Raw genomic sequence first — 19431 nt, 5'->3', positions numbered from 1 at the left:
GTTCTTTCAATTGTCTGACTGACTGGCTGAAATCTTGTTTTGCTTATACTACTACTTTGGAGTTATAGCATTTTTCAAATACAGTGCAAGCCCTCCTCATTCATGCTTACAACATCTGAGTCTTAAAATCTTATATACGACAAAAAAAAAAAAAAAAAAAATCTGGGCTTCCCTGGTGGCACAGTGGTTGAGAGTCTGCCTGCCGATGCAGGGGACACGGGTTCGTGCCCTGGTCCAGGCGGATCCCACATGCCGTGGAGCCATGGCCGCTGAGCCTGCACGTCCAGAGCCTGTGCTCCGCAGCGGGAGAGGCCACAACAGTGAGAGGCCCGCGTACCGCAAAAAAAAAAAAGAAAAGAAAAGAAAACATCTTATGTATGAAAAGAATAGCTCCCCAGAGAATTAGCTTCCTTTCTTCACTTCAATCTCTTGCTTCCATGAGAAAATTGAAGCTCAGCAAAGTTAAGTAAACTTATCATTCAGCCATAAGTGAGTGGAGCAAGGGTTTGAGTCCAAACAGTCCTGATCCAGATTTGATGTTCTTAAACCATTTTAGTGTACCATCCTTTAGCCTCTACATGGCCATTTGTGATTGGTGTGTTGGTGTTCATGCTCACATACCTTAAGGTATTTGGGAAACTTTAGAACCATATTCAGCATTACCTGAAAGAGTCACCAATACAGTCTGGTCTTGTAAAACTAGTATGATATTAGAATACAAAGATGAACCTTTAAAACTACATATTGTATCAGAGCCACAAGCATCTTAGAAATCTTGGGTTGATTATCACTTCTCTAGATGCTGGATCACAGGTTGGTGTCCGTGTTTGACCATATTTGAATGACTGAATATCTTTCTTTGCTTTGTCTATAAGCTAAGCCTTTCTCCCCTTGAGACCCCATATGTGATCATTTATAACCCACTGTTTGTCCTGGCCCATTCACATTCAGGGTGAAGAGATTATATCCCAGAATTCCCAGGAGAGCACAGCAGATGAGAGTGAGGATGATACGTCATCCCAGGTCTCCAAGAGCAAAGGAACAGAGGTATGTCTGTAAAAGGCACCAGAGTGGCATTGATGGTAGAGAGTGCAGAATTTTCCCTGCTTGATTTTATAATCAGATACTTCTATGCCCATCTCCATTCCCTCCAAAAAAGCTTCTGTGCTGATGTGAGTTCTGTGGGGGCCAGAAAAAAACCCACACGATATTATAATCACTCAATATTTTAATCACAACTTGAGTATCTGGAGTTGTTTGTAGCATATGTTATAGAGTTGAAAGTTCCCTTCCATTATAGCCTCCTGAATTCATATCTGAAACCATTTTAGAGGGGAGATAAGAGGTCAAAGTGTTCTCTAAGTGTTGAGAAGAATGAGTTAAACCATTTAAACATGTTGTTTGAATATCTAAAATAGAAATGTGAAAGCTAAAGCACAGAATCAAAAGCTGCTGCCACTGAGGACTAAAGTAAGAGTAGGAGTCCTTATGCTCTTTGGGGCTACTACCAATGCTTTTGAGACTTTAAAGAAAGCTAAAGAAAAATGGATATATTTATTAAAGTTTGTTACAATGCAGGTGGGTTATAGATACAGAGAAGCTGAGATTTAAGAACCCCTGCTGTGGATACAGTTTGTAATGCAATTTGAGGCTGATGCGTAAGGACTATTTAGTATGAAAAATTCTTTTATTACATGGTCCTCTGTTTTATTTGTATAGAATATCTCCACCTTGTTCTGATAAAAAAGTTTTATGGCTTTCTTTTTTTCCCTATAAATTTATTTATTTATTTATTTTTGGCTGCGTTGGGTCTTTGTTGCTGCATGCGGGCTTTCGCTAGTTGCGGCGAGCGGGGCCTACTCTTCGTTGTGGTGCATGGGCTTCTCATTGCGGTGGCTTCTGTTTGTTGCAGAGCACGGGCTTCAGTAGTTGTGGCACGCGGGCTTAGTTGCTCCGCGAAATGTGGGATCTTCCCAGACTAGGGCTCGAACCCGTCTCCCCTGCATTGGCAGGTGGATTCTTAACCACTGCGCCACCAGGGAAGTCCCCATAAAATAGTTTTGAGGCAGACAGTATCCTATTAGTTTGGTGCTTTGTCATAAGCAAGCCTCCCAGATTAGATTTTACAAACCAGAGAGAATTTTACTCTGGATTCCTATTGGATTTTGAATTTAACAAACATTTCATTCTATATTGAATGCCCATTTTGTTCCTATGTCACACACATGCAGTGGAGCTGGAGGGCCGTGGCTTATTTACAAATCATGCATATTTGGTTGGGTTGCAGAATGGCATAAGTCAGTATCAAAATGGCTCCCTCCATCGTCTTGGCTTAGAGGCCATGATACAAGAATGGGGGAGCCTCTGATTCATTCTCAAAAGAATGGTTTAAAACCTATCACTGTTTTTAACAACGATACAATACAGTCATATATGCTGTGGGAGCAGTGTTGCAAGTCATGGCGTCGCCCGGATGACCTAAAATACTTAATTATCCTTTGCCTCTTAGGACGGTGAAGAAGATGAAGCAAGTGATGGAGAAAAGGAGCAAGAGAGTGATGATGACTCTGATTAGACCACAGAATGATACTCCCTCCCCATCTCTGCCAGCTACTTACCATTTTGTGTTCAGTGTTTCAAATCTGCTGTCTGCCTTTCTAACAGGAAGCATCCTATTTTGTCCTTAAAGAAGGGGCTTTATTGAATCAACTTAATTGTGGATTTCACAGGTTGTCTACTAACATCAAAGACCGTGGCTCAGAATTCGAATGTAGTGTTACTTACCAATTTAGGCAAACGTGGCAGTGCTGTGCTAGCCTCCTGAATTCAGGGCAGTGCTGTGACTCTGAGCTTCAGGAGCTAGTTTTGAAACTCTGGATTTATTCTAGAATTTAGGCTTGTACCAGTCTTACAAATAAATTCTGTTTTAAGTTCTGCCTCAGCTACCTCATTCCTATTTTCGAATTTCCTTCATAGATGGAACTGAATTGGTGTTTGTGCAGAGAAATAATGGAGACTGGTACAACACATCAGTTCTACCAATTACAATCATATGTTCCCTATTACAAGGACCCTATTATTTGAGATGAGAAGATATTTTGTGATCTTTTTTGGAGGAGTGACGAATTTCTTTTAATGCCCAAAGAAAGTCTAATGTTTGGCTGCTTTTTAAATTTTTGGTGGTCATGTAGATATGATAAAGGAGAAAAAGGCAGCATCAAATTCATGTTAACTTTGCATATATAATTTTTATTTTATTTCCACATTATTCTGAGTTATACCTATAATCTAGTTAGAACAATGCTACAAAATTACTTATAGTTTATTAAAAATAGAACATTAGGAGTACATTTCAGGTAAAATGGAGAACTCTCATGTCTTCTGCCAGAAAGCCCAGTTTCAGTGCTGCTACCAAGTTCTTTTTTGCCAGGCTGTAAATATTAATATTTGTTATATTTGTACCCACTTTTGTACTCTCTGGTAGTATTAGGGTGTGGCTGGTTAGGTTTTTTTGTTCGTTTTATGGTGGGGGAGGTTATTTGTTTTTGTTTTTTTTAATTAATCGTTGACCCACATACAGATTTTTGACCCCTTCATCCTCATGTACATAGAAATCCATAATCTCCTTCCTTGACACTCTTTGTTTCCCCAACTCATTGTGGTCTTCAGTGTTGAAAAGAGTTCACGGTAGGCTCATTGGTTTATATGGTTTGTTTAATGGTTCTTTATTACATGTACATGTCAATGCTAGTTTGACTCTAAATGGTTGTTCAGCTTTACAATAGAAATGTTCTCCCTTGCTCTGTCACTGGCCTATTTTTGGACAGGAAGAGAGGAGGGGGGCTCCTGAATTGTCACTGTTTGACTGAAAAGCAAGATGGCTGGGGCAAACACAGTTTCCTTTACACAGAAAGGTCTATGTAAGCTTCAGGCACATAGCAAAAGGCGTGGTGTGAGGAATGGGGATCAGATGGGGACACTTTACTTGGAGTGTTGCAAGGCAAAGGTGCACTTATTGTATGTCGCATACAGCAAGAGGATGGAGCACAGCATCTATTTGCACATGGTCACTGTCATCTGAATCTGAGGCTTCCTTAAGTCCAGTGTGCCCCTGGTGCTCCCGGCTGATGATTTTGTAAACGGCTGACTTGTCTGAAACTCTGAAGGTCCCAGTCCACTTTGGTGGCTGAGCCGTGATGACCCTGCCAAAGACAGAATCCACTCCATTGAGGCAGACAGGCTGAAGCTTCCTGACCAGCCCTTTCTTGTTGTTCATGGTTCAGAGCTCTGACGTGTGGCAGGGCAACTTGGGACTCACCCCAGGCTCCAGGAATGGACTGTCTAGAACTAGAGAGACCTCTTGAAAGCACAGCTGCACTTCAAGATTAGAAGGGGTGTGGGGGAAACAGGGGGAAGCCCTAAAGGGGTGCTTGGAAGGTGTAGGTGTTGTATGCTGCAGCCATTGGAAGCCCTCATCCGGTGGGGTCCATGGTGACCAGAGCTGGTATCCTGCCATTGACAGTCCTAGAGGAGAGGAATCAGAACATGGAATTTTCCTAGCATGCTTTTGGCAAGGGCATGGCTGTTTAAATTCACATCTCTGTCTCATTATTGACTTTAACTTACTCTGTAGTTCTCATGAAAAGATTCCAATAGATGTTAGGATATTAGTAATTCTATAAAGGGCAGTAGAGGATAGTGACAAGTATTGAATCTGGCAACTGCTATGTGTACTTTATTAAACCTTATCACAAGCCTCTGAAGGTAGGTTTGTACCCATTTTACAGATGAGGAAATAGATGTGTCCAAAATGGAGTGTCCCTGTTCAGCATTAGGATCTGTGCTGTGTTGATAACTGCTGAAGTCAGAATCTATGCCTCTCAGGTGGCAGAAGCTGCTGGCATTTCATGATGAGACATTATTTGTGGATGGATGCTCAGAAAGGTGTGTCTTGCCAAATATTTGTGACTCTAAATCCCATGTATTTATACCGTTGGTTCTCAAAGTATGATTCTTTTTTTTTCTTTCATAATTGAGATTTTATTGGTTGTTTTGAGGATCAGTACACAGACATTTCAACTTGTACACAATTCTCAACATACGTACCAAAAACCTAAAAAATCATGTAGTTGTGATTCTTTTCTGAACAGTTATTCCAGTGACTTTCCAGCTTAAAATTTGGGGGCAAATTTTCCTTCACAGGATATCAAGTACCAATATCTTCAAATATTGATATGCTGTTACATCGTAAGTCCCACTAATTCACAATTTAATAATCACATACACTACATACTCAAATTGTCAGTCGTTCACAGCACATTAACGGTTACTAGAAGAACTGGACTACCACAACCAAAGATGTTACAGAGTGCACAAAATTCTGCCCAGGAGAGCCAAGATCAAGGGGTGAGTGGTTTGCTTTAGGAAACAATTCTACCAAAAACAACGTGGGAAGAGAAGTAATTTAAAGTGTTTAAGACATTAAATGCACAGCTGACTCCAAACTGCCATTTAGTATGCTTTGTATTATAGGATATAAAAGCTACACCCAAGACAATCAAAGCCTCCCATATTCAATATCCCACTATTTTCTGGTTGTACCAAAAAATAAACAACCAGCAAATGATTTCACCTCTTAAAAAAAAGCATTTACACTTAAAAAATGGGATGAGGTGGGATTCCTTCCTTTTAAAAAATGTTTCTAGAGCTACTAAAAAACTTGCATTTACAAAATAGTTGATAAAAATATTCCTCTGGATTGTACAAGAAGGGAAACAGGGACCACTGATAGGACCAGGTGTGTGATATTAATCAGACTTGGCTTCTTTCTCTCCTGCTTCATCAGAAGCTGGGCTCTCCTCATTTTTAGTTTCTCCATTTTCTGCAGGTAACTCTTTAGTCTCTTGGTTGGCCACTTCAGTCTGTTTTCCCTTTGCTCCCCTTTTCCCTTTTGTTTGCACTTTTTTTGTCGCCTTTCCTGCCGCCTTTTTTGGCTTCGTTTCCACTTTTGCAGGAGCCGGATTAGCTGACAACCTCACCGATCTCCTCTTGGGCTCCTCCTTCGCCGCCCCCTCGGCCGAGCTGACCTTCCTCTTGGGCATCGTGGCGGCGGGGCGGGCGGGCCACGGCGTGCCGAGAGCCTTCGCGAAGCTGGGCTGCCTGGCCGCTGCCGCTCCTCCTGCCGCCCGAGCTGCTGGGACCCGCGGCGGGGGCGGTCTCAAAGTATGATTCAGGGACTAGAAGCATGACAGTCATCTGGGAATGTGGCAGAAATGCAGATTCTTGGGCCCCACCTGAGACCTATAGAATCAGAAACTCTGGGGGGAAGGACCCTGCATTCTGCATTTAAACAAACCCTCCAGGGGAGTCTGATGTACCTTGTAGTTTGAGAACTTCTTATGCTGTTCCTTTAAGGAACTTCAGGTTTTACTATTCTTAATTATGGAGACAGTCTGCTCTTGGCCCTAAAAACCTCTTTTCTGACACAAGGGAGCAGCTCTCTCAGGGCCCTGAGCTACTTATATACCACCTCAGAGGAATTCTACCAGGCTGGGAGGGAAAAGAATTCCAAAGGCCAGTCTTTTAAAGTTTATAAAAGATTTTTCTGGTTCTTCTATGTGTGTTTTGTTTTTGTTTTTTTCTTATCTATGAAAGACCCACTGGTTAAGAACTTGATTCCCGCCCCACCCTTTGGAGATAAAGGAAAGGGCTGGGAGGATGTTGCTAACGCAAAATTTATCCAAGTAGAATTCGGACTTGCCATTTTTCTACTTTAAAATTGTCAACTACTAACATTTTTTGAGCACCTACCTATTATGTTAAGGGGCATAGCATATCCCTTTTCTTTCCAGTCAAGTGTATTTCTCTGCCCCTTCTCTAGTCTCCCTCAAAGGTAGCAGCAGATCTGATCCCATCCCATCCAGTAATTGCTCAGGAAATACTGTTAAAAGTTTGACACCTCCACCATAGTTTGTGACACGGTAAGTTTCGTTTTTTAAAGGGAATTGTTAGTGACCTTTCAAACCAGAAGACCTGCCCCTGACAGTGGTTAGTAGAAAGGAGATTTGTTGATTTCCTCCAACTGGTATGTTTCTCCTGATCTATGCAGGCCCTTGTGCATACTGCTCAAATATCTGGGCTGCCTTCGGATGAGAAATTGACACCCAGGGGATAGTTATCTATTCCAAACAGCCTGTGGAAGGGTTCTGGTGCTTGATATTATGACCCTAGGAGCATACATCCAGGATCAGGGCTGCTCTGGTACACCACCAAGGCAAGGTGCAGGTGGAGGGCGTTAACGCCTCTGAGCATATGACCAAAAAAAGAAAAATCCCAGGAGCCTTTCCTCACTTGTCTCCTAAGACGAAATAGGGCCAGAGGGAAAAGGCTTTATCAAATATCCAGCCTAAATATTGGGCAGAACCGGGCTTCCCTGGTGGCGCAGCAGTTGAGAGTCCGCCTGCCAATGCAGGGGACACGGGTTTGTGCCCCGGTCCGGGAAGATCCCACGTGCCGCGGAGCGGCTGGGCCTGTGAGCCATGGCTGCTGAGCCTGCGTGTCCGGAGCCTGTGCTCCGCAACGGGAGAGGCCACAACAGTGAGAGGCCCGCGTAACACACACAAAAAAAATATATATATATATTTATTTTGGCTGCACCGGGTCTTAGTTGCGGCACTTGGGATCTTCATTGCGGCATGCAGACTCTTAGTTGCGCCATGCATGTGTGATCTAGTTCCCTCACCAGGGATTGAACCCGGGCCCCCTGCATTGGGAGCATGGAGTCCTACCCACTGGACCACCGGGGAAGTCCCCTGAGATGATTTTGAATTGCAACTTTTTTTCACCCAGTAAGTTTATTTTTATTTTCCTCTTGAATAAAAGAGATACTTGTTATTTAAAAAGCAAACAAAACAGGAGTTTTTATTGCACAGTTGTGTTTTTTATTTTTTTGGGGTGGGGGTTGGTACGCGGGCCTCTCGCTGTTGTGGCCTCCCATTGCGGAGCACAGGCTCCGGACGCGCAGGCGCAGCGGCCATGGCTCATGGGCCCAGCTGCTCCGCGGCATGTGGGATCTTCCCAGACCGGGGCACGAACCCGTGTCCCCTGCATCGGCAGGCGGACTCTCAACCACTGCGCCACCAGCGAAGCCCACGTGTGTTTTTTAAATGAAAGTCCCCCAAAGCAGAATTGTATGATTAAGAATTGTTGGATAGAGAAGGCTTCATGCTGTTATGACAATATGCACCACAGTCCTCTGTCTAATCTGCCCAGCATTAAGGGATGTATTCCTGGAGGTACCATTTGCCATCACCTCCAAGTCTGATACTCCACCTCCACGGCTACCATACATGTATAGAAAGCCAGAATCTCCCATACTTCATATTATTGATGATCTACAACATCAGTTTGGTCTGTATCATGCAACACAACATTCTGGTTGCACCATCCAGGGATTCTCGTGACAACAGCCGCATTTGCTCTGCTGAGAGCCCATATAATGTTTTTACAGTAGCCAGCAACATTGCCACACTGCACACACTATACCTATAGCCATGCAAATAATGGTCCAAGTACACATGATTGCAAAGGCAACTCAAATGACCACACAATACAATCAAAACATTTCTTCACGAATTTGATTTCGCGCTGATTGTTATACCTGGAGTCAGTGACAAGATCCCCAAGTTCTGTGAAGTGTGTGACAGACTCAAGGATAGGGATCTGTCTCCCTTATGCTGAGGCAGTCTATCACCCGGAAGCACTCCTTGCTGCACCAAGAGCATTCCTGAAGCTTGCCTGTGAAGCCCTGCATCACGCGTTGGGAACAATTCCTACAATGAAGAAGTACCACATTGGCAAACCCATAACTGGAGGACTGAATGGCAGAGAGCCTTCTGGATGCCTGCGTTTGATATTTAGGATCGATATTTATTATTATTTTAGAAACCATTTACATGAAAATGTGGGAGAGCTCAGATGGACTTCCTGGACTTCAGTTTTCTCATTTGTAAAATTGGAAACCTCTTCCTCACTTCCTTCCACAGGGTTTGTGAGGATCCAGTGAGGTAACAGCTATTAAAGCATCATTATAGGGGCTTCCCTGGTGGAGCAGTGATTGAGAATCTGCCTGCCAAGGTAGGGGACTATGGGTTCAAGCCCTGGTCCGGGAAGATCCCACATGCAGCGGAGCAACTAAGCCCGTGCGCCACAACTACTGAGCCTGTACTCTAAAGCCTGTGAGCCACAACTACTGAGCCCGCGTGCTGCAACTACTGAAGCCTGCATGCCTAGAGCCCATGCTCTGCAATGAAAGAAGCCACCGCAATGAGAAGCCCACGCACCGCAACGAAGAGTAGCCCCCGCTCGCCACAACTAGAGAAAGGCTGCGTGAAGCAACGAAGACCCAACACAGCCAAAAATAAATAAATTAAATAAATAAATTTATATTTAAAAAAAGCAGCATTATAGCTTATAAGATCTTCTACCAGAGTACAGGACTGTTAGTAATGTTTTCTTCCCAGCTACTGCTAGAAGAAATCTGACTGTTCATCACTTTTTAAAAACTAAAAGGCATTTACCATATAAACCAGATTGTAAATATTCCCTGAAACAAATAAAATTGCACGTAATTCCACTACCTTAACAAACTAGGTATTGACATTTTTTTGGTATATCCTTCTTGTCCTCAAGCAGATATAATTTTTGCATAGTTGCAATTTAAAAAACAACAACACATGCATTTTGTTTTCCCTTTCATTTATCATCTCCATTATGTTGCCACAGTTTTTCATAATTAGCATTTATATGACTGCATAATATTGCTCTAAGTGGCCATACCAATGTTTAGCCATTCCCCAACTGTTGAGATTTATTTTTAAAAAACACATAATGCCTCAAAGAACACCTTTGTGCATAAAGTGTTTTTTCTTTTTCAATACTTTTGTTAATACCTAGGTTAAAAAGTTTGAAAATTTTTACAGCTCTTGCTAACAATTTACAAATTTCCTTCCGAAGGGTTTGTGCCAGTTTACAGTGTGACCAGCTATTTACGAGTTTACCAATTTCCCCTCAGCCTCTTCAACACTGAGTATTATCGTTAAAAAAAAAAGTAACGTTTGTTCATTTGATAATTGTAAGGTGGGACATCATGTTGTGTTGTTAAAAGGCATTTTAAAAATGATTTGTATTTAATGTGGTTTAATTGGCTATGCCCAGCTTATTGTGGACACAGGCCGCAAGCTTAGTCTGGAGCACCCGAGGGAAGGGATGATGCGGGCCCACGCTCCCCCGCCAAGGACCGTAACCTCCAGAGACAGAGGTGGTGGTAGCGGGGGGTGGGGTGGGGGTGGGGGTGACTTTGGCGCGTGCGCACTCCATTCTTCTCCACGGCCTGGAGGCGACGGTCTTCAGGGGCGTGGGAGCAGCGCGAAGAGGCCAGTGAAGATGTGACAATGCGCAGGCGCACCACAAGGCCCATGGATTCGTGGGTGCCCCAGGAACGGTGTGGACTGGCGGCGCAGGCGCACTGGCGGCCTGGAGGGTCGAGGCGCCTGCGCAATCGCGCTTCCTTAGGCTGCAGCCATGGCGGGGCAAGAGGATCCGGTGCAGCGGGAGATTCACCAGGACTGGGCGAACCGGGAGTACATTGAGGTCATCACCAGCAGCATCAAGAAAATCGCAGACTTTCTCAACTCGTTCGGTCAGCGGGCGAGCCGGGGGAGGCTGGGAGGAGGGAGGCCTGCTGAGGGAGGGCGCTGAGAAGCTTTGAAGGGGACTCGGGGAGCCTTGGGCTCCTGCTGGTTTTCGCTTCCTCCTTCAGGCCGCACCTTCCCCCTCTCGCCCTGACTCCCGGCCTCCACTGGGCAGTCCCTGTGGGGTGTTCCTGCCCCACGCTGAGCTCATCGGCTTCCTTACCTTCACCCCGGATCCATTAACAAGTCTTTCCTTTTCCCGGATACGTCAGGCAGCCCCATCCATCGTCTGCTTCTTTTCTTCTCTTCAGTCGCCTCCCTTCTTCTTCTGTGCTTCGCTTCCAGTCTCCGCTTGGCTCTCGGGACGCAGCATGGCTGTGTTACTGCCTTGTAAAGACTCTAGACGGTTGCCCATCTCCTTCCGGATCGAGTCGAAGCCCTTGAGCTCCGAGCCTCTTAGTCGCTCCTCCGGCCCCTCCTGTGGGTTCCTTTCTGTCTCCGCGCGCGCTGTGCTGAGTGGCAGCAGGTGAGGGCAGAGTAAGGTCCACATCGCGTCAGGCCATGGACATCTCTGCATTGCTAGTCTCTAGCCGACAGTGGGTGTTCTGTCTGCTTCTAGCAAAATCTTTCCTAGGCCTGCTCGTGACAGTTTTAAATTCTCTTCGCATTGTTCCACATCCTTCTGGACGGCAGGCGCCTAGCAGAGACCCCCTACCTCATGTTCTCCAAGTGTTTCTTTGAGAGAACTGAACGCTGGGTAGACTTTCTATGGCATCACAAGGTGTGGGGATGACGTCTAGTGATCTTTTTCCAACTGCTGTGCTTCTGGTCCACTCTTTCAGCAACATTAAGCGATTAAGATTAAGGAGGGGACACCGATGTATTAAAAAAGATTTCAAAAGGAATTATTTTCTAGCTAGAGAACTGACAAGTCCTGAGGAGTATAAAGGTGACAGGGCAAGAGTCTTGTCAGAAAGTATCAGCAAGAGAAACTAGATCTGAGTACAAGGCTCTCTCTCAGGTTCTGTGGGGGACACAGAAGCCTTGAAGATGAAATAAGGACAACTTCAGAGCAAAGCAGAACATTGCTTTTGTCTTAATATATTCACATACAATGTGACTTGGTGTGATGGATTTCCTCACACAGGGAATGAGGGTGAAGGTAGTATTAATGAGAGATGAGAATAGTATAAATTATATGTCAGTGATACAAATTCACACACATAACTTAGTATAGAGGTTGTAGTAGGGAATGGTAGTCAAGAAGTCATAGAACTCATGTATCCTGAAATTATTTTTTAAGTTCTGTGCAGACTATTTTGATGTTAGTTTTCCTAATTGTCTCTCCTTCCTTAGCTAAACTATTATTGGGGGTGCTTTAGGGTATTCTTTACTCATAACGTTCCCTCAGAGGCAGAGCCAGGTAAGAGAAAACAAAATGTTCCGTGCCCCGGGAGGGATGGAGTGATGACAGGGTCACAGCTTTGACACTTTGGCTTAGCCTGGAGAGGCAGTGGAAAGTAGTTGGACAGATAACTGACGTGGAGAGTTTTTACTTTTAAAACCAGAAGCAGGGCTTCCCTGGTGGCGCAGTGGTTGGGAGTCCGCCTGCCGATGCAGGGGACATGGGTTCGTGCCCCGGTCCGGGAAGACCCCACATGCCGCGGAGCGGCTGGGTCCGTGAGCCATGGCCGCTGAGCCTGCGCGTCCGGAGCCTGTGCTCCGCGACGGGAGAGGCCACAACAGTGAGAGGCCCGCGTACCGCAAAAAAAAAAACCCCAAAAAACCCCAAAGCAAAAGGCTTCATTTATCTGGTAGGAGTCAGTATCTGATATGTAGACACAGAATATCCAAACAGAGTATTAAGAATGTCAGTTCAGTAAATAAAGCATCTAAAATAACAAGTTAAACTGGTGCTGTTGTTCAAAATTGAAAAGTGATCTAGCATCTCACTTCCCCCAGTTTGGATCTAGGTAATGTAATAACCTCGTTTCTGAGCACGGAATCATATTAATAAGCATATAATAAACATACATTTATCTCTGGCATAAAACTTCTTGACATATTACTGAAGTTTTAGTGGGTGAGTCTTGGAACGAACCGAAAATTGAAGAGTTTGAGCTTAGGATTGCGGAGGAGGAGTGTCTCTTTTCTTGCTTTATAAGCAAGGAAATACCTGTTGTGAGATTTTAGCAACTGCGTATGAGTCCCATTTTATGATCAGATAGAGAATAAAGACTTTTTTTTTTTCTTCAAAATTTCCAGCAAGTCCTAGACCAAGGAAGTAGATGCATAGGATTCCGTTCTTCAGGAATGGGAGCTGGGAGAAATGGCTTCCCTTGGCTTAGGCCATTATTCTCCTTTAAGGTGAGGATAATGGCCTAATGTTTGCAGTAATTACTAGGTGGTTTTTGAAGATTTTAGAAAGTGTATTTAGTCCTTTTAAAGAAAAGAACAATTAATTACAAGTAAGAACAATTAGGAAGCACGATTAAAAGTTAAAGCAATTTGTCTTAGCAGTTAAGTATACCTGAGGCAAGTTCCTGAAGATTGACGATATCATGATACAAGAGTTTAGACAAAGACCACCAGGCTGAGAAACTGGGTAAATCGTAAGGATAGACTTCAGTGTGTTGTCTTGGCATTGGATGACTCAGGATGAGTGAGTGTGGGATGTATTTTCCCTGTCTAAGCCCTTAGCATGACTCCTCAATTCTGACATGTATCTGGGGGGGCTTTGTATTGTGTTTATAATGTGATTTGGTGGTGCAGAGATTTAGCAGGCGTTTACTTTGAGGGGGCATCTATAGCTTTTTGAAAATGGCAGCAGACCTATAATTCTCACCCTGACCACAGAGAGGTTGTGTAGGGCATGTGCTTTGGGGAGGGAACTGTTTTTCCGGGATACCTAATGATTCTGAACAGCTTTTACCCTGTGATTCCAGCTAGTGTGAGTAGAATTTTGATCTCTTTGTGGTTTACCCTTTAAGCATTGGAGGACCACCTGAACCTGAGGACACACAGATCGTGATGGAGCACTAACATCCTAACACTGGGCCTATTCTGTACTTTGAATTGATGATGTTTCTAAAAATAGATTGTTACAGATGATAGCTTTTTATTTTTACACCTTTTTTTCTGACTCTAAAGCTAATATGTTCAGAGAAATGTAACAAAAAAAAATAGAGAATGAGGCTGGTTTTTGTTTGTTTGTTTGTTTGTTTTTTGCAGTACGTGGGCCTCTCACTGTTGTGGCCTCTCCTGTTGTGGAGCACAGCCTCCGGACGCGCAGGCTCAGCGGCCATGGCTCACAGGCCCAGCCGCTCCGCGGCATGTGGGGTCTTCCCGGACCGGGGCACAAACTCGTGTCCCCTGCATCGGCAGGCGGACTCTCAACCACTGCGCCACCAGGGAAGCCTGAGAATGAGGCTGTTTTTAAATCTCAATTCTTATACTTGGCAAACAAATACAGCCTCTTGTAACTCCAGCTGTGCGTCAGATGCTGTGAGAAAGGGATAAATAAGAATAAATGGACATAGCCACTCTTAGGAAGTTTATAATTTTGTTGGAGAAATAAGACCTTAAGAGAAAGACAGTGCTGATTTTTGTAGGTTAAGGTTACGTGCAGTAAGAGTTCAGAGAAGTTGTCTGGTAACTGGCATTTGTTAGAGGTGGTAACGTATGCACACCATCAAGCCCCCTGATGAGGACAACTTGCTTTTTCCATTACAGTCTGGTGATAATGTACATACAAATGCATTGTGGTTTCAAATTTGTCCAGCTGCCGCATGGTTTCCCAGCATTTTGTTTGCATCGGTATGTATTTAATGGGATCTGAAATATGACTGAAGTTTCTAGAGTTCAACATTTTACATTTTCAACAGTGCTTATCCATGCAGGCCAGTAACATAGTGCTGTTCTTGGATTCTGATTCATCACCAGATTGACAGAGCTAGAACAGAACAGCCATCCAGGAAGGAACCCTCCCTCTCACCAACCTGCGCCTTCATTTTGGCAGACGTTTTTATGGGAAAAGACAGGTTGTCGGTGATAACATTCACGCTCTTACTGAAAAGCATACGCGATGTGCCTCTGAGCTTCTAAAAACCAGGCTGAAAAGAGATTAGGTCCTGTTGGGCAGTCCTAGCAGTGGCGGTGTATCCGGGAAAAGGAGGGTGCTGAGGTGCTTCTGCTCAAGCTGGGCCTGGGAATTAGAAGAAGCAGCCCTAGCAGATTTAAAAAAAAACACAAAAAAACAAGATGAAAAAGAAGAGTGAACAATGTCCAGAATAGGCAAATCCTTACAGAAGAGGGAGAAGTATATCCACTCAGCAAAGACCTCTCAGAGGTCCACTTTGAACTGACTTGAAGGAGAATGTTTAAAAGGGCAAGATGAGTGAGATTTGGACTTGATGAAATGAAAGTCAAGGCAAGATCAGGGTGCGCAAGATTTGTTAAATTGGGTGCTGAAGTGCTTTTGCATAGCATCCGGGGAAGAGATGAAAAGGAGGGGTGTGAGCTAAGTATGAGATCACTGGGTGGGAGAGTGTCTCGGAGAGCAGATATTTTAAACTTCAGAAGTGAGGATTATTGAGAGATGACTGAAGAACAGTTTGGGGAGGCGTATGGGAGTAATTAGCATGCCTGGAAACCTTTTTCTCCCGGATGTTGAGAACAGTTGGAGGAAGAGTCGCCAAGTGATTGGTGTCAGAGAAGTTTGCAGGGGGAAAGGTATTTTAGGGCAAGTCTAGGTTTCCTTTTGGGTGAGGTGTTAAAGAGATTGGAAAGGATAGGGGAAGAAAAGGAATTTTTTGCAGATGAAAGGTGAGATCCACAGGGTAGTTGATGTTCTCCAAGTTTTCTCTTGTTCTGAAAGGCCTGTGCAGGTGCTGATGGGACATCAAGCACCCTTAGAGCAGCAGCAGTGAGCTGGCTTCCATGAGCTCAGAAACACCACACCTTCCCTCCTCCTCAGGGTCTGCTGCTTCCTTGGCCTCTGCTTTTCTTCCCTATTGAGATTATTTTCATCCTCTTGTCATTTCCCCTCTCTTGAAACTCTTGGTTTGCCTATTAGCAAATGGCCATCTGTACAGCCTTGCTGTATTAGTTTTCTCTTTTCTATTGCTGCCATAACAGATTACTACAAATATAGCGGCTTAAACCACATGCATTTACTATCATACAGTTGTGTAGGTCAGAAGTCCAACACTGGTTCACTGGGCTGAAATCACAGTGTCAGCAGGGCTGGAGGCTCTAGAAGAGGAGCTGCTTCCTGCCCGTAGGTTGTTGGCAGAATTCTGTTTCTTGCAGCTGTCAGACTAAGGTCCCTGTTTCCTTGCTGGCTGGCAGCTAAGGACCACGCCCAGCTTCTAAAGGTCACTTGCATCCCTTGGTTTATGGCTACCTCCCTCCATCTGCAAAGCCAACAGTGGCAGGTTGAGTCCCTCTCACACTTTGAATCTCTTCTTCCACTTTTCTTCTGCCTTTCTCTTCCATTTATGGATTTGTGATTAGATGGGGCCCATCTGGATAATCCAAGATCTCAAGGTCCTTAACTTTAATCACATGTGCAAAGTCCCTTTGCCTGTAGGGTACATATTCACAGGTTCTGGGGATTAGAGCGTAGACATCTTGCGGGGGGTGGTGGTGCGGGGCGGCATTATTCTCTGCCTGCCACGTTTGGTAGGAAGTTAGGCAGATCCTCTCCAAGCAGCTGTGCTCCTAAGATACTTCTCACCTTATCCTCCCACTGCCTTGTTTTGCCCACTCGTTCTTCGTATCTGTGCTCTGCATGATATATCATTCCTCCTCTTCATCTTAGGGGCTGTGTGTGTGTTTGTGTCTGGAATGGCATTAATCCTGAACGTCAGTCTTCTTTTACCAGATATGTCTTGTCGTTCAAGACTCGCAACACTAAACGAGAAATTGACAGCTCTTGAGCGGAGAATAGAGTACATTGAAGCAAGGGTGAGTATGATGGGCAAGGGCCTTCCTCATGAGGCAGGCATGGCTGTACAAGAGAGAATGCACATTTCCACTTGTTGCTGAAAAAACCTGGAAGCAGAAACAGGCTTAGAGAAGTTAACTACCTTGCCTGAATTTAAACCAGCTTTCTGGGACTCTGAAGCTGTCATCTTTTCTACCACTCCCAACTACCTAGGATAGAAAATAAGAGTTTTTTTTTTTAGACCCCTCTAATGCTTTTGAATTTATCTGATTGTCAATTTTCCTTTGACAGGTGACAAAAGGTGAGACCCTCACCTAGAACTGTGCCATGCTGCTGCTGGGAAGTTGCTTTTACAGAACGCAGACCCTCGTGGGAAAGGCCCCAGCAGCCTTCAGCTCCTTCCTCTCTCCTTAAAGAGCAACAGGGCTTATTCTTGTTTTCCTTTTTTTCAAAAATGTGGCCTTTGGGCTCTGCCATGTACACCCAGCAGTGTGATGTGGCATGTGGGGAGGAGCCAGGGGAACTCTCAGAAACAACATTAGGCATTTTACTTCTTCAGTGACACTTTGTAGAACTACTTGTCAACATATTTGAGGCGCTAAGAGCCAGAAGGTGGGGACTCTGTCAAGGTCCTCCCCACCTCTCTCTCTCTCTCTATCTCTCTCAGCCTTTCCTTGCAGTTCTCATTGCCTCTGCATTGATTCTATAAACGGTCTTTGCCTCCTCCCCACCTTTGGCCGGGGGTCAGAAGCAGTCCTGGCTGTGGTGCCCTGGCGAGGTGGCTGCCAGAGAATGTTGTTGCTAACCCACCAGTTTCTTGTCCTTTTGGGGAGGTCAAGCCCAGGCCCCCACTTGGCTTGAAAAGGGACATTTTCAGAGTTTTCTTTCTCTCACTTGGGGTGTCTTTATCTCTCATATTTCCCTAATAAACTCCTCAACTTTATCTGACTGCTGTGATTGTGGTGGGGAGAGGAGCTAGAGATGGGGCTCACGTATTCCACAGAAATCTGATGTGTGGGATTCTTACTCTAACAGCAAACTTGCAGATGTAGCTGTTTGATCAAACCCTAGGTGGCTTGCCAGCTGGAGCCCCCATATTTGGACTTTGTGCTAGTCCATCCTGAGAATCGTTTGGTCGTTCAGTGGACATTTACCGAGTACTTAGTATGTAGGCACTTTATGCTCCAATAAAATATGCAGTGTTGAATCAGGCGTGATGCTTGCCGTCTGTTGAAATACCAGCATCTACACAATTTAACTGCAATCCAGGGAAGACTATTAGTTTTATAAAGTACAAGCTAAACGTCTACTTCTTTTTGAAAAGCAAATCATTTAAGCAAAAGAGTCTAAAACTTTTCATTCTAGCATCAAAGCCTGCTATAAACTTGTGCCAACCCACTCCTAACGGCTTAGTCACCATGTAGATTTTCATTTTAGTCATGTAGAAGTCATTTCTCCCTATTCAAATCTTACTTGCCACTCAAGGTCTAGCTTAAGCCGAACCTCCTCCATAAAGTTTTCCTAACGTTACTTTTCATTCAGTGCTGCCCTATTCCTTTTCTCAGTCCCTCCCATCCTGCCATGCTAATACTGCGCTTCAGCCCTGGGTTTGATCTTGTTCTCTGCCTTGGTGTCTGCATCGTACAGTGTACATCAGTGCCTTTGCCTGTGTTGCTCAGCTGGGTACCTTGCAAAAGGCAGGTAGTCAGTAAATAGCAATTGAAGTGACTTGGCAGAGCTCAAGCTGCTTTGCATTGTCACATCTGAGCTTAGATCCGTGCTTAGACCTTTGGAAGACCATTTTAAGTAGTATTTTCACTTAAAAATGTGGTATTACAATGGAGGCAATACTGACCTCCTTTACTTTGGTAAGTGCTGTTTTTCAACATTATTGAGCTCATCTGAGGTGATCTAACAATCGCTTGAGTTCATTATTCATAATATCTTCTCTATCCTTTCTGAGATAAATAAGTACTTGTAAAGTTCAAGTTTTAGATTATCCGGTGCTCTGCAGTCAGTTTAACAGATACTAAGTTCCTACTATGTGCAAGGACTATAATAAGATAGTAATAGAGGCAAAAGTGATGATAATCTATAGAAGCCAGAAAAACCCTTCCTTAGATGATGTGAAAATGATAAATATTTTTATGGTCCTGTAGACATTCTGTTAATTTGTTGATATCAAAGTAATATTTCTAAAAAAGTTAGTGCCCTAAATACCATGTTGCTAATGGTAAGCTGCTGCTTATAAGGAGAGCAATTGGCGTGGGAACCAGTGGGAACCAGTGAGCTTGACCTCCTCCAGTAGAGGTAACTCCTCCTGCTTACCTGGCACTTTGAGGTGTCAGAGTGCTTTCCTGTGTAACTGTCAATACCCCCTTTATAAAATGAGCCTCGGCTCGCTCACGGATATGTAACTAGTATTGTCTGTAACTTATTGAGTGTTACCACGTGCTAGATGTGCTAAGTGCTTTGTGTACTCTTTTTTGTGTGTGTGTGTGCGGTACACGGGCCTCTCACCGTTGTGGCCTCTCCCGTTGCGGAGCACAGGCTCCGGACGCGCAGGCTCAGCGGCCATGGCTCACGGGCCCAGCCGCTCCGCGGCCTGTGGGATCTTCCCGGACCGGGGCACGAACCCGCGTCCCCTGCATCGGCAGGCAGACTCTCAACCACGGCGCCACCAGGGAAGTCCATGTACTCTGTTTCATTTAGTTCTCAAGCCCTAAGAAGTAGGCGTTCTTACCTCCATGCAGTTCTTTAGAGAGGCTGAAACTTGTCCAGAGTCGTACAAAG

General features: G+C 44.5%; 3 protein-coding genes and 1 pseudogene across 3 annotated transcripts in view; 2 read left to right on the top strand and 2 right to left on the bottom strand.

Annotated features, from left to right (window-relative positions):
* The window catches only part of FANCD2 (FA complementation group D2), a 56670-nt gene extending 53800 nt beyond the window's left edge, over positions 1-2870 (top strand). The window contains exons 43-44 of the mRNA XM_060307584.1: positions 952-1047; positions 2510-2870. Of these exons, the coding sequence (XP_060163567.1) occupies positions 952-1047; positions 2510-2575 (162 nt within the window). The 3' untranslated portion in view covers positions 2576-2870. The remainder of the gene's footprint in view (positions 1-951; positions 1048-2509) is intronic.
* A 1111-nt stretch (positions 2871-3981) lies between these two features.
* On the bottom strand, positions 3982-4516 carry FANCD2OS (FANCD2 opposite strand). The gene is given in 2 exon segments (XM_030840898.2): positions 3982-4089; positions 4091-4516. Coding segments are annotated over 2 exon segments (534 nt in total).
* Positions 4517-5088: 572 nt separating this feature from the next.
* Positions 5089-7409, bottom strand: LOC132598105 (non-histone chromosomal protein HMG-14 pseudogene; annotated as a pseudogene).
* A 3127-nt stretch (positions 7410-10536) lies between these two features.
* Positions 10537-17581, top strand: BRK1 (BRICK1 subunit of SCAR/WAVE actin nucleating complex). The gene is made up of 3 exons (XM_030840672.3): positions 10537-10699; positions 16576-16658; positions 16930-17581. The coding sequence occupies exons 1-3, from the start codon at positions 10582-10584 to the stop codon at positions 16954-16956; spliced, it is 228 nt and encodes a 75-aa protein (XP_030696532.1). The 5' UTR covers positions 10537-10581; the 3' UTR covers positions 16957-17581.
* Positions 17582-19431: the final 1850 nt, after the last annotated feature.

The sequence above is a fragment of the Globicephala melas genome, chromosome 11, assembly GCF_963455315.2.
Source record: "Globicephala melas chromosome 11, mGloMel1.2, whole genome shotgun sequence".
NCBI classification, from domain to species: Eukaryota; Metazoa; Chordata; class Mammalia; order Artiodactyla; family Delphinidae; genus Globicephala; species Globicephala melas.
Note: the sequence above shows the minus strand (reverse complement) of the source record. Positions and strands in the feature narration are given on the sequence as shown.

What these genes read in the sequence shown, in the direction of transcription:
- BRK1 (XM_030840672.3), top strand. Translation starts at nt 10,582, where the DNA reads ATGGCGGGGCAAGAGGATCCGGTGCAGCGGGAGATTCACCAGGACTGG. An exon ending in AGACTTTCTCAACTCGTTCG is followed by an intron (nt 10,700 to 16,575) that starts GTCAGCGGGCGA and finishes TTCTTTTACCAG; the next exon opens with ATATGTCTTGTCGTTCAAGA. An exon ending in TAGAGTACATTGAAGCAAGG is followed by an intron (nt 16,659 to 16,929) that starts GTGAGTATGATG and finishes TTCCTTTGACAG; the next exon opens with GTGACAAAAGGTGAGACCCT.